At 41.9% G+C, this 15,392-nt stretch overlaps 1 protein-coding gene across 1 annotated transcript in view; it reads right to left on the bottom strand.

Moving 5' to 3' along the window:
• Nucleotides 1-15,392, bottom strand: part of LOC121279076 (cytosolic non-specific dipeptidase-like) — a 66,941-nt gene that overhangs the window by 19,804 nt on the left and 31,745 nt on the right. Inside the window, exon 4 of the mRNA XM_041189965.1 lies at nt 4,706-4,794. Within this exon, the coding sequence (XP_041045899.1) occupies nt 4,706-4,794 (89 nt within the window). The remainder of the gene's footprint in view (nt 1-4,705; nt 4,795-15,392) is intronic.

Raw genomic sequence — 15,392 nt, 5'->3', positions numbered from 1 at the left:
GGAATTTGAACTCAATAAAAATCTGGGATTTAAAGTCTAATGATGACCATGAAACTATTGTCGATTATCGTAAAAACCCATCTGGTTCACCAATGGAAGGAAATCTGCCATCCTCACTTGGTCTGGCCTACTTGTGACTCCAGCCCCAAGGTAATGTGGTTGACTCTTAACTGCTCTCTGAAATGGCCTAGCAAGCGACTCAGTTGTAACAAGCAAGTAAAAAGTCTAAAAGGAATGAAACCGGACGGACGACCCGGCATGATCTTAGGCACCGGAAACGACAACAGCAAATTCAACCCTGTCAACCCAGCAAAGTCCTCCTTACTTAACATCTGGTGGCCAGTGCTAAAATTGGGAGAGCTGTCTCATAGACTAGCTATACCTTACAGAAAATGTCCCCCACCATCAGCACCATCCTACCAGCAGGAGACATGGTGGCACAGTGGTATACAGTTGGAAGGGATTTGCCCTTGGAGTCCTCAATATCAACTCTGGACCCCGTGAAGTCTCATGGCATCAGGTCAAACATAGGCAAGGAAACCTCCTGCTGATTACCATGTACCGCCCTCCCTCAGCTGATAAATCAGTATGACTCAATGTTGAAGTCCACTTGGAGGAAGCACTGAGGGTGGCAAGGGCACAGAATGCACTTTGGTTGGGGGACTTCAATGTCCATCACCAAGAGTGGCTCAGTAGTATTGCTACAGACTGAGCCCTAAAGGACATAGCTGCTTGTCTGGGTCTGAGGCAGATGGTGAGGGAACCAACAAGAGGGAAAAATAAAGTTAACCTCATCCTCAACAACCTTCCTGCTGCAGATGCATCTATCCATGACAGTATCGGCAGGAGTGACTACTGCACAGTCCTTGTGGGGACGAAGTTGCGCCTTCACATTGAGGATACCCTCCATCACATTGTGTGACACTACCACTGTGCTAAGTGGAATAGGTTCCAACCAGATCTAGCAACTAAAGACTGGGCAGCCATGAGGCACTGTGGACCATCAGCAGCAGCAGAATTGTACTCAACCACAACCTGTAACCTCATGGCCTGGCATATCCCCCATTCTGCCATTCCCACCAAGCCAGGGGATCAACCCTGGTTCAATGAAGAGTCCAGGAGGGCATGTCAGGAGCAGCACCAGGCATACCTAAAAATGAAGTATCAACCTGGTGAAGCTACAACACAGGTCTACTTGCCAAACTGCAGAAGCAGCAAGCGAAAGAGCTCAGCGATTCCACAACAAATAGATCAGATCTAAGCTCTGCAGCCATGCCGCATCCATTTGTGAATGGTGGTCGACAATTAAACAACTCACTGGAGGACAAGGCTCCACAAATATCCCCATCTTCATTCAATAAATGGGGAGCCAAGCACATCAGTGCAAAAGATAAGGCTGAATTATTTGCAACAATCTTCAGCCAGAAGTGCCGAGTGGATGATCCATCTCGGCCTCCACAGGAGGACCCCAGCATCACAGGTGCCAGTCTTCAGCCAATTCAATTCCTGTAATATAAAAAGTGGCTGAAGGCTCTGGATACTGCAAAGGCTACGGGTCCTGACAATATTCCGGCAATAGTACAGAAGACTTGTGCTCCAGAACTTGCTGCACCCCTAACCAAGCTGTTCCAGTACAGCTACAACACTGGAATCTACCCGGCAACATGGAAAATTGCCCAGGTGTGTCCTGTACAGAAACAGCAGGACAAATCCAACCGGGCCAATTACCGCCCCATCAGTCTACTCTCAATTATCAGTAAAGTGATGGAAGGTGTCATCTACAATGCTAAACAGCACTTTTAGTAATAATCTGCTCATTGACGCTCAGTTTGGGTTCCACTAGTGCCTCTCAACTCCTGCCCTTGTTACAGCCACAGTTCAAACATGGACAAAAGAGCTGAATTCCAGAGGTGAGGTGAGAGTGACTGCCCTTGACATCAAGGCAGCATTTGACTGAGTGTGGCATCAAGGAGTCCTAGCAAAACTGGAGTCAATTGAAATCAGATGGAAAACTCTCTGCTTGTTGGAGTCATACCTAGCACGAAGGAAGATGGTTGCGGTTGTTGGAGGTTAATCATCTCAGTTCCAGGACATTGCTGCAGGTGTTCCTCAGGATAGTGTCCTAGGCCCAACCTCTTCATCAATGACTTCCTTTCTATCATAAGGTCAGAAGTACGGATATTCGCTAATGATTGCACAATGTTCAGCACCTTTTGCGACTCCTCAGATACTGAAGCAGTCCATGTCCAAATGCAACAAGACCTGGACAATATCCAGGCTCGGGCTGACAAGTGGCAAAAAGCATTCGCGCCACCCAAATGCCAGGCATTGACCATTTCCAACAAGAGAGAATCTAGCCATCGCACCTTGACATTTAATGGCATTACCATCAATGAATCCCTCACTAACAACATCCTGGAGACTACCATTGACCAGAAACTAAATTGGACTAGCCATATAAATACTGTAGCTACAAGAGTAGGTCAGAGGCTAGGAATCCTGTGGCGAGTAACCCAACCCCTAACTCCCCAAATCCTGTCCACCATCTGCAAAGCACAAGTCAGGAGTGTGATGGAATACTCTCCCGTTGCCTGGATGAGTGCAGCTCTCACAACATTCAAGAAGCTTGACACCATCCAGGATAGAGCAGCCTGCTTGTCCCATCCACAAACATTCACTCCCTCCACACCGACTCACAGTAGCAGCAGTGTGTACCATCTACAAGATGCACTTCAGGAATTCACCAAACCTCCTTCAATAGCACCTTCCAAACCCATGACCACTAGAAGGACAAGGGCAGCAGATAAAAACAAAAAAACTGCGGATGCTGAAAATCCAAAATAAAAACAGAATTACCTGGAAAAACTCAGCAGGTCTGGCAGCATCGGCGGAGAAGAAAAGAGTTGACGTTTCGAGTCCTCATGACCCTTCGACAGAACTTGCGTTCGAGTCCAAGAAAGAGTTGAAATATAAGCTGGTTTAAGGTGTGTGTGTGGGGGGGCGGAGAGATAGAGAGACAAAGAGGAAGCAGATAGATGGGAACACCACCAGCTGCAAGCTCCTCTCCAAGCCACTCACAATACTGACTTGGAAACATATTGCTGTTCCTTCACCGCCACTAGATCAAAAACCTGGAACATCCTCCCTAACAGCATTGTGGGTTTACCTATAGTAAATGGACTGCAGCAGCTCAAGAAAGCAGCTGACTGCCACCTTCTTATGGATGGGCAATAAATGCTGGCTTAGTCAGCAACACCCACATCCCATGAATGAATATAAAAATATGAACCACCAGAAAAATTGTCACAGAATTTGTTAGGATTGGTTATTTACTGGCCCAGTGGTACAGAAAGAAAGCAAAAATTATTAAATTCACATATCGAAAGAAACAAACATTTCATATAACCAAACATGACTGATCAACCATGCTTAATTAAATACAACACAGTATTTTGAGTTCACTAATACTTGCATTTAGTAGGTAAAATTTATTGGTCAGCAAGATTTATTGATCCATATATCAATAACTTAATAAATAATTATAAATAACTGAATAAATAAATAAATTAGCCAGCACTTTGGACTCTAGTACACAATGTGCTGAAGCACTAATATAGTGTACAGTAACCGTATCATTTTCACCCAGCTGCCGTCTACTGCTGCAGAAAGGTGCAAGTTAAAAAATCACTTGGATCATTTTTGTTGTCATTAAGAAGCTAAAACGTAATTGGGACATTTAACTCTTCAGCATAGCTGATAACCCATATGGCTTCATTGAAGTGGTGGAATCCCTCAGGGTTATCCTCATCAGATTCATTATGTATTCAGAGTTGTAGCACCAAGCATACCCGGACTGAACCCTCTTCAGGAGCTTTCCTCATCTTATTTACTTCATTGTAAACCCTGGATTCCTCAAACAAACTATAAAGTTCCCAGGCTTCAGCTACAGTCTATGTTGCCCTCTCTGTCTCATCAGGACAGCATTAGGGATGCTGTCAATTAGTTCAATATCCGTGGGCTGGGAGAAATGAAAGCTGGCCAGTGTTCCAGTTCATGGCTGCTCTCAAGGGGCTTCATACTGAAAGCATAGGCACACTGGCTGCTGCAGGATTAAACTTAGTTCCCTAATGCTGGAATGCAAGTCTTTCTCCCGAGGCAAGTCCCATGAAACCGTATTCCAGCAGGATTCGAGAAAGAAGCAAGGAAAATTGAAGGGTTTGGGGAAAGGGGAGAAAAAAAAAGTGTTGCATTGTTCGTAATCTGAATCTAGTAGTTGAACACACATTCCAAAACTGAACTGGAGGGGATCGTTTTTGTATTTCAGAAAATGTTCCTGACCAACAATGTTTCAAGGCTTAGTTAGCTCTGAATATATGCTCACACCTTTATCTGTAAAATATTTAAATAGTTCAAGTCTTTATTCAATGAAAATACCAATTTTAATCTCTCAAACTCTCAAAAACGCAACATTGGCAAAGGGACAGAAGTTACACTTCTTATGTAATGAAATGCCCGTTCAAAGTTCATATTCCAAGGTGTGCCCACACAGCAATTGCGATGTCAAAGACCCATCATTAAATTTTGCACCAATTTCAGGAATGTAAGTTTAGCAATTGACAAATAAAGACTGAGGTTAGCATAAATCTTTGAACTGTTCTTTGCCTTCCAGAGATAAAAATCTAGCACTAAAGATAAAGTTTATTACCTCCTTTAGTTTTTGAAGAGCTTCAATACAGTTCAGCCATGCCAGCACTGGTCCTTTGTCATCGGTGGAACCTCTCCCATATAATTTTCCTATAAAAGTTTTAAACATTAGAATTCTTTTTATAGAGCAAGGGGTAGTCTTTTTTAAAATTTATTCACAGGAATGTGGGGAGATTGGCAAAGTTGACATTTATTGCCCATCCCTAACTATCCTCGGGAAAGTGGTGGCAACCCCAGGATTTTGATGCTGGGGGAATGAAAGATGGTAATCTCCTTGAATGCCAAGAGGAGGTGGTTAGACTCTCTTTTCGCACATGATCATTCAATGGAATTTGTGTGGTGTGCATATTACTTGCCACTTACCAGTCTAAATCTGAACATTGTTCAGGTCTTGCTGCATGCAGCCGTGGGTCACTTCATTCTGTAAGGAGTTGTGAATTGTGCATTCATCAGCAAACATTGCCACTTCTGACCCACAATGAAAGGAAGGTCATTGATGAAGCAGCTGAAGATGGTTGGCCATAGGTCACTGCCCTGAGAAGCTCCTGCAGTGATGTCCTGGGGCTGAGATGATTGGCCTCCAACAACCACAACCATCTTACTTTGTGCTAGGTATGATCCCAGCCAGTGGAGAATTTTCCCCTTGATCGTCACTGACAGAAATTTTACTGGGGCTCCTTGATGCCATACTCATTTACTCTTAGCTTACCTCTAGAAATCAGCTTTTTTGTCCATATTTTTTATATGACATGATGTTTGGACAGCTGTAATGAGGTCTGGAACCGAGAATCCAAACAGAGCAGATTATTGATAAGTGCCGCTTGATAGCGCTGTCAATGATTGCTTCAGTGCTGATGATTGACAACAAGCTGATAGGGCAGGAATTGGTTGGATTGGCTTTGTCGTGTTTTTTATCATACCTGGGCAATTTTTCACATCGTTGAGTAGATGCCAAGTTGCTATGATGGAATAGCTTGGCTAGAGGCACGTGTAGTTCAGGAACACATGCATTCATCACTATAGCTTGGGCATTGTTAGGTTACATAGCCTTTACTGATATCACGTGGAGTGAGTAAATTTTATTGAAGACTGGCATCTGTGATGCTGGGCACCTCAAGAGCAGAGTCGAGATTGATCATACACTTGACATTTCTGGCTGAAGATAATTGCATACCCTTCAACCTTGTCTCCTGCACAGATCTGCTGGGCTCTGCCATCATTCAAGATGGAGTTATTCATGCAGCCTTCTCCTCCCCTTATCATTTAATTGTCCACCACCATCCACAACTGGATGGGGTAGGGCTGCAGAGCTTTGATCTGATTAATTGGTTGTGGGATCCCTTAGCTCTTTTGCCACTGTTTAGCATGTACGTAGTCCCGTGTTATAGCATCACCAGATTGGCACCCATCTTAGGTATGCCTTGTGTTGCTCTAGGCATGCTCTCCTGCATTCTTCATTGAAGTCCTGGCTTAGTGCTAATAGTAGAGTGACAAAGGGATATAAAAACAAGTAACAGAATAGAAAAAAAATACAATCTCATCAGTATCTACATTTTAAAACCCCTACAATTATAACCTACATCCATTGATTTTTCAAGTCTTATTGCATAAACAATGAGTTCTCATTATTACAAAGCAAAACATTTGAAGAATACTTTGTGGGGAGAGAATTAATGCATAAAGGATTCTGAAGATAACCCAGTTATAAATAATCAACTGGTCTAACAATGAGAGACCCTTTCATAAAAACTGACTACCTAATCACTTTCGTGCAATCTTATTGCATTCAAGTGCTAAACATTTGTGCCAAGACTAGGTTGGAATTAAGAGGGGAGGGATGAGATATTAAGAGGGATAAAATAAACACATACACAGACGACTGCCATGGTTTGTGGCCTGAGTCAACAGGGAGGGGAAATTTCCCAAAAATAATGTTACATGTAACATCTTGAGCCCTGCGTGGGATGCTAAAGTTTCAGTGAGATGAGTGATCCAACCTAGCTCCGTGCCCTAATCTCTGATGTGGTATATTAATGACCAAATAGTTGCTCATGGTCAATGAATGGATGCCCTTTGTCTCATTAGGAGTGTCACATCTAGTAAACATGTGACAGGCCTTCATTGATCGAATGCCATATATGATACAGCTGTGCCTCCTTCACGATTGCCTGCATTCCCAAATTCTACATTCTTATGTGTTACTCTTGAGATGCAGTGACTGATGTGAAGCCACTGAGTTCCGAATAGCCCTTTAACAGTGCTCATGAAGCCATTGGCTTTAAATAACTTTCATTGCAAGGAGGTATTCTTCCTTTTTTTCTAAGCAGACTCCTGTAGCAACAAGAGGCTAGTGGATGACACCAGAAAGGCTCCCATTGTGCTTGCCCTTCCACAGACACTGCCATTCCACAGACTTTCCTTCCTGTTGCCCGCCTCGTGTTCATCAACCCGACCCTCACCTCACAGCCCACCCTGGTTGAAGTGCTAATTTCTGAAAATGGAGGCATGCATGAGTACCACAGCACAGCGGTGTCCCTCGGGGCAATGAAAGCAAAGAGAAGGAGCAGTCCAACCCTTCAGCCCCAACAGACCACTGCAGTGCCATGGCAGATATGTTCCACTCACCTCGAAGGTACCAGTGAACTGGGGTTCGACTTGTGCATCTCACCCTTTAATAAATGAATTTGAGGCTGGCGTAATTTCCCACTGGCATGATGAAAGATTGGAAGGCATGGCAAGATTCCAGTGTGCAGCTGTTTTAATGAGCATTCATGACATGCTAATGAATGCAAATGGTGTTCACGCCACTAGTCGGTGGGATAACCGACCCACCATAAACACACCTTCGGGAGAATTGTGACTTTTTATGGTAGTGAATTTGCGACTTTTTGCCTGCCGCTGGATTTTCCACTCCCACCCACCACGAAACCTGCCACGGGTGGGATGGGAGAATTCCGGCTGAAGTCAACTGTGATGAGGATAGTCTTGAACTACAAAATGACATAGGTCTGTTGGTGGATTGGGCAGAGAGGTGACAGATGTTCAATGCAGGGAAGTGTGAAGTGAATCATTTTGGCAGGAAGAATGTGGAGCAACAGTATATAATAAAGGGAGAAACTCCAAGGGAGGTGCAGGAGCATAAGGACCTCAGTGTATATGTACATAAGTCATTGAAGATGGCAGAGAATGTTGAGAGAGCAATCAATAAAGCATATAATATCTTAGGCTTTATTAATAGGGGCATTGAGTACAATAAAAAGGAGGTCATGTTGAACTTGCATCAGCTACTAGTTAGGCCTTATCTGGCGCACTGCATCCAGTTCTGGGTGTCATACTTGAGGAAGGATGTGAAGGGATTGGAGAGAGTACAGGAGGAGATTCACAAGAATGATTCCCAGGATGAAGAACTGTAGCTATGAGGATAGATTGGAGAGGTTGGGACTGTTTTCCTTGGAGAAAAGAAGACTGAGAGGAGACGATAGAGGTATTCAAGATCCTTAGGGGTATGGACAGGGTAAATAGTGAGAAACTGTTCCCACTCAAGACAGCATTAAGAACTAGAGGGTACAGATTCAAATTAGTTGGCAAAATGTGTAAGGTGATGTGAGAAAAAATGTTTTCACTCAGAGGATGGCTGGAGTTTGGAATGAATTTCCAGAGAGGGTGGTGGGGGCAGGTTTGATTGAGGTATTCAAAAAGAAATTGGATTGCCATCTGAAAAGAAAGAATGTGCAAGGTTACAGGGATAAGGCAGGGTCATGAGACTAGGTAGAATACTCTTTCAGAGAGCCAGTGCAGACTCGATGGGCCAAATGGCCTCCTTCTGCGCTGCAAAGACTCTGCGATACTATGCTTCATTTCATCAGCCTTCCTACCTCACCAACAATCAGCTGGTCAACAGGTAGACATCTAATTACATATATCAATTTTGTATCAATAATGGACATTTGCAAGACAGGCATACCTTGTCCAGTTGAATCCTGAACATCAAACAACAGCATAAATGATTGTTATGAATACTAGTCAATAGAACCCAACACTCAAAAGGAATCTTGAACTCAGGAGTTAGCAAATGGGGGCCACGGATTGAAACTGAATTTGCTGAAGACCATACTGGACCACAAAAGAAGTGCAAATGATAGTGGGAATTGGATGGAACTGGAAAAGAGCAATTTAAAGATTCTTATAAAACAATAAACAAAATGCAATAAAAGGCCACTGTGCCAAACTATTAAAACAGTCATTTTAAAATAGTCTTATCTTATCTTAAGATATTTTCTGCCTGTTAGCTAATCCTTAAATCATGCCAGTATATTGCCTCTTATCCTATGTGCTTTTATTTTGCTAATCAACCTTCTGTGGGGACTTTATCAAAAGCCTTCTGAAAATCCAAGTATACTACATATATCGACTCCTTTATTAATTTTGTTAGTAACATCCTCAGAAAACTCCAACAAGTTCTTCAAACATAATTTCCCATTCGTGAATCCATGCTGACTTTGCCCAACCAGATCATGATTATCCATTTATCACATCCTTTATAATAGATTCTAGCATTTTTCCTGCTACTGATGTACGGTAACAGGTTTGTAGTTTCCTGTTTTCTCTCTCCCTCCCTTCTTAAATAGCAGGGTGACATTTGCAAACTTCCAATCTTCAGGAACCATTTCAGAATCTATGGAATTTCGGAAAATGATCAGCAATGCATCCACTATCTCTATAGCAACCTCCTTCAACACTCAGATGCAGAATATCAGGTCCCAGGGACTTAACTTTAATTTCTCCAATACAACATTCTTACTTGTACTAATTTCCTTCTGCTCCTCATTCTCCCTTGTCCCTTGGATCTCTAAATCTGGGAGATTTCCTATATCTTCATGAGTGCAAACAGACACAAAGTAATCATTTAGCTTCTCTGCCATTTCTCTGTTCCCCATTATGAATCCTGACTCTGTCTGTAATGGACCCACATTTGTCTTAGCCAAACGTTTTCTTTTCACATACCTATAGAAGCTTTAGCAGTCTGTTTATATGTTTTTTGTTGTTTACATTCAAATTCCATTCTCCCTTTCCTTTACCAGCTTCTTGGTTTTCCTTTGCTGTATTATAAAAACCTCCCAATCTTCAGATTTTCTACTACTTCTGGCAACTTTAAAAGCCTTTTCTTTTGATCTTATACAATCCTTAATTTCATTTGTCAGCCACAGTTGACTGACTTTTTGGGGGTTTTTGCACCTTGAAGGAACGTATAGGTGCTGTAAGCTATGTAATAATTCTTTGAAGACTATCCACCGCCTATGTACAGTCATACCTTTTAGTGTATCTTCCCAATGCACCTCAGCCAATTTGTTCCTCAAGCCTTCATAATTTCCTTTATTCAACTTTAACAGAGACAACTCCCTCACTCTCAAGCATAATGTAAAGTTCTTTCACATTGTGGTCACTCATCCCTAAAGATTCTTTTACAACAAGTTTATTAATTAGCCCTTTATCATTACATAATACTAGCTCTAAAATAGCCTTTCCTCCAGCCAGCTCCTCAATATACTGCCCTAGAAAACCATCCTTAACACACTCCAGAAACTCATCGTCAACAGCATTAGTGCTCAATTGGTTTACCCAGTCTATATGCAGATTGAAGTCACCATGATTACTGTATTGCCTATGCTACATGCTTCTCTCATCTACTGATTAATACCATGCCCCATATTACCATTACTATTTGGTGGCCTATAAACAAATCCAACCAATGTCTGCTGCCTTTTGCTGTTTTAGCTCCACCCAAACTGATTCCACACATTGTTCTTCCGATCTGAGATCCTCCCTTACTAATGCACTGATCCCATCCCTTATTATCAGCGCAACTTCACCTCCTTTCCCTTCTTATCTGTACTTCCAAATGCCGAATATCCTTGAACATTCAGTTCCCAGTCTTGGTCACCATGCATCCATGTTTCCATAATGGCAATTATATCATACCCATTTATAATAGATTCCAGCATTTTCCCTACTACGATGTAAGGTTACAAAGTCTGTAGCTCCCTATTTTCCCTCCCTCCTTTCTTAAATAGTGGAGCAACATTTGCTACCTTCCAATCTTCAGGAACCATTTCATAATCTATAGGATTTTGGAAGATGAACATGAATGCATTCACTATCTCTTTCAACATTCTGGGATGTTGGTCATTACGTCCTGGGGATTTATTAACCTTCAGTCCCATTAATTTCTCCAATACAACCTTCTTACTAATACAAATTTCTTTCAATTCCTCATTCTCCCTAGTCCTTTGGATCTCAAATTCTGGGAGATTTCTTGTATCTTCCTCAGTGAAGACAGACACAAAGTGATTATTTAGCTTCTCTGCAATTTCTCTATCACCTATTATAAATTCTCCTGACTCTGCCTGTAATGGACCCACATTTGACTTAACCAAACATTTCCTTTTTAGCGCACCTAGAGAAGCTTTTATGTTCTTGGCTAATTCACATTCATATTCTATTCTCCTTTTCTTATTGGTCCTCCTTTGCTGTATTGTAAAATCCTCCCAATTCTAGGGTTTACAAATATTACAGGTAACTTTATAGGCCTTTTCCTTTAATATTATAGAATCCTTATCTTCCTTTGTTAGCCACAGTTGACTGACTTTTCTTTGAGTTTTTGTGCCTCGAAGGAATGTATAATTGCTGTAAACTATGCAACGATTCTTTAAAGACTGTCCATTGCATTTGTACAGTCATACCTTTTAATGTATTTTCCCAATCTACCTCAACCAATTTGCCCCTCATACCTTCATAAATTTACTTTGTTCAAATTTAATACCCTGGCTTCAGATTGAATTACCTCACTTTCAAACATAATGGAAAATTTTATCATATTATGGCTAGTCACCCCTAAAGGTTCTTTTACAACAAGGTTATTAATTAGCCCTTTTCTGTTACATGATACTAGATCTAAAATGGCCTGTTGTCTAGTTGGCTCCTCGACATACTGCTCCAGATAAACATCCCTAACACTGTCCTGAAACTTGTCTTCCACAGCATTATTACTTATTAGGTTTACCTAGTCTATATGCTGATTGAAGTCACCCATGATTACTTATTACCCATGCTACATGCTTCTCTAATCTACTGATTAATACCATGCCCCATTCTACAACTACTGTTTGATGGCCTATTAACATCTCCTACTTCCTTACAATTTGAGCTACCTCTGGTTCCATACTCACACCCTCCCCGACAAGCTACTTTAAACCACCCCCAATAGCACTAGCAAATCTCCCTGGAAGGATATTAGTCCCAATCCCATTAAGTGTAACCTATCCATCTTGTACAAGTCCCACCTTACCCAGAACTGGCCCCAATACCTCAAATCAGATGCCCTCCCTCCTAAACCAATTCTCCAGCCACGTGTTCAATTGCTCATTCCTCCTATTCCTATTCTCACTAGCATGTGGCACTGGGAGTAATCCTGAAATTACTGCACTGGAGGTCCTGCTTTTTAATTTTCTTCCTAATTCCCTAAAATCTGCTTTCAGAACCTCATCCCTTTTCCTATCTATGTCATTGGTACCACGACATCCAGCTATTCACCCTCCCCAGAATGATGTCCTGCAGCCATTCCGTGAGATCCTTGACACCAAGGAGGGAACACACCATCCTGGAGTCACATTTAATGCCACAGAAATGCCTGTCTGATCCACTGACTACAGAATCCCCTATCACTATTGATCTCCCAATCTTCTTCTCCTCCTGTGCAGCTGAGCCACCCATGGTGCCATGGACTTGGCTCTGGCTGCACTCCCTTGAGGAACCATCATGCTCACTGGTACCCAATATGGGAAACCTGTTAGCAAGCTAAATAGGCTCAGGGGACTCCTGAACCACCTGCCTGGATCTCTCAGACTGCCTGGCAGCCACCCATTCCCTCTCTGCCTGCCCACTCTTAATTTGTAATGTGACCACCTCCCTAAATGTGCTACCTACTTAGTTCTCTGCCTCATGGATGCACAATAGTGACTCCAGCCACTGCTCAAGTTCTGAAACCAAGAGCTCAAACCTCTTCAGCTGGTGATACTTCCTGCAGATGTGTTCATCTAGAAACACGGTGAGTCAATGACTTCCCACATAGTGCAGGATGTACACCCACTCAGCCAAGCTATCCTGCCATACCATAACTCTAAAAACTATTATTACAATTAGAATAAGTAGAATAACTTACCAGTTACTCACCAATCAGCTTATTTCCCTGTAGCAAAGCTAGAGCTAACTACTGGAGGCTGAAGAAGGACAGAAAAAGTGATTGAGATCAATCACTTACTCCGTTGCTCACCAAACTCCAACGTAAGCAGCACACCAGTGCAGACAAGGCAAAACTGAAGATGGCCTGTTTTATGTTCCCTAATTCAAGTTTCTGAAAGCCAGTTTAAGCCAGTTATCTAATTAACTAGCTGCAGCTGCTCAGAGTGCCTGTATAGCTCCTGTTTTAAAGCTGGAATAAAACTCAACTTCTCTCAACCCAGAGAGCAACTTGTAGTTAATTGCTGACTAGACTTTAGATAGAAATTGACCCTTAAAACTCCCTCACTCACCAAACTCCAACTTAAGCACTCTAATGCAGCCTAAAGCAGCACTCCAGTGCAGGCAAAAACCTAGCAAGGAAAGCGTTCCAACCATGGCTAACAAAAGAAATCAAGGATTGTATTAGATCAAAGGAAGAAGCATATAATGTTGTCAAAAAGTAAGCCTCAGGATTTGGAGCATTCTAGAATTCTGCAAAGGAGGACGAAGAAAAAGATTAAGAAAGGGAAATAGAACATGAGAATAAACTAGCAAGAGGAAAAAATGGCCTGTAAAAGCTTCTATAGGTTTGCAAAAAGGAAAAGATTAATAAAAACATATGTATGCATTATAAATTCCAGACTCTGCTTGAAATGGGGAATAAGGAAATTGCAGAGAAACTAAACACATACATTGTGTCTATCTTCACGGAGGAAAATACTAAAAAACCTCTCAGAAGTAATGGAGAATCAAGGGACGAGTGTAAATGAGGAACTGTAAGATATTAATATTAATAAAAAATGGCACTAGAGAAATTAATGGGACTTAAAGTAGATAAATCCCCAAAAACTGATAATCTACATCCCAGAGAATTGAAAGAGGTCGGTGCAGAGATAGTAGATGCATTTGGTAGTCATCTTTCAAAATTCTATAGACTCTGGAATGGTTCCTGTAGATTGAAAGGTGGCAAAATGTAACTCCACTACTTAAGAAAGGAGGGAGACAGAAAATAGGAAACTATAGACCTGTTAGCCTAACATCAGTCATAGGGAAAATGCTAGAATCTATAATAAAGGATGTGATAACAGGATACATAGAAAATAAGGACAGTGTCAACATGGATTTATCAAACAGAAATCATGTTTAACAAATGTTTGGAGTTTTTGGAGGATGTAACTGGCAGAATAGATAAGGTGGAACAGGTGGATGCGGTATAGTTAGATTTTCAGAAAGCTTTTGATAAGCTCCCATAGAAAAGGCTAGCTAACAAAATTAGAGGACATGGGATTGGAGGAAATATAGTGGCTTGGACGGAGAACTGCTTAACGGGCAAAAAACTGAGAGGAGGAATAATGGGTCAATTTCAGCTTGGTCGGCTGTGATGGGTTCGGTACTGCAAGGAACAGTGCTTGGGCCCCAGCTGCTCACAATCTATGTCAATGATTTGAATGTTGGGATTAAATGTAATATTTCCAAGTTTGCATATGAAACAAAACTAGATGGTAGTGTGAGTTGTGAGAAGGATGCAAAGATGCTTCAAGGAAATTTGGAGAGGCTGCGTGGTCAAAAATGTGGCAGGTGGAATACAATTGGAGAAATATGAGGTTATCCACTTCGGTAGGAAGAACAGAAATAAATGGTGAGAGGCTGGGAACTGCTGAGTTTCAAAAGGACCTGCGTGCCTTGTCCACGAGTCACAGAATGCTAACATGCAGGTACAGCAAGCAATTGAGAAGCCAAATGGAATGTTGGCCTTTATTAGAAGAAGGTTTGAGTATAGGAGTAAAGATGTCTTACTACAATTATATAGAGCCTTGTTGAGATCATACCTGGAGTATTGTGGGCAATTTTGGTCTCTTTACCAAAGGAATATATACTTGCCTTTGAGGGAGTGCAATGAAGGTTCCCCAAACTAATTCCTGGAATAGAGGGATTGTCCTATGAGGGAAGGTTAAATAGACTGGGCCTTTATTCTCTGGCATTTATAAGTATGCGAGGCGATCTCATTCAAACATAGAAAATTCTTACAGGTCATGACAGGGTAGATGCAGGAAGGATATTTCCCCTGGCTGGGGCATCTGGAAACAAGGGACACAGTCTCTGGGTAAGGGGCAGGCAATTTAGGATTGAGATAAGGAAAAATTTCTTCACACAGGGAGTAGTAAACCTTTGGAATCCTCTGCCCCAGAGGGCTGTGGATGCTCAGTCGTTGAGTATGTTCAAGACTGAGATCAATAGATTTCTACATATTAAAAAGATCAAGGGATACGGGGATAGTGCAGGAAAATGGTGTTGAAGTAGATGATCAGGCATGACCTCATTGAATGGTTCGAAGAGCTGAATGGCCTACTACTGCTGCTATTTCTTATGTTCTCATGAACTACCTACTTACAACTAACTTGAGAGCGACA

This window comes from Carcharodon carcharias, chromosome 6 (assembly GCF_017639515.1).
Source record: "Carcharodon carcharias isolate sCarCar2 chromosome 6, sCarCar2.pri, whole genome shotgun sequence".
NCBI classification, from domain to species: Eukaryota; Metazoa; Chordata; class Chondrichthyes; order Lamniformes; family Lamnidae; genus Carcharodon; species Carcharodon carcharias.
Note: the sequence above shows the minus strand (reverse complement) of the source record. Positions and strands in the feature narration are given on the sequence as shown.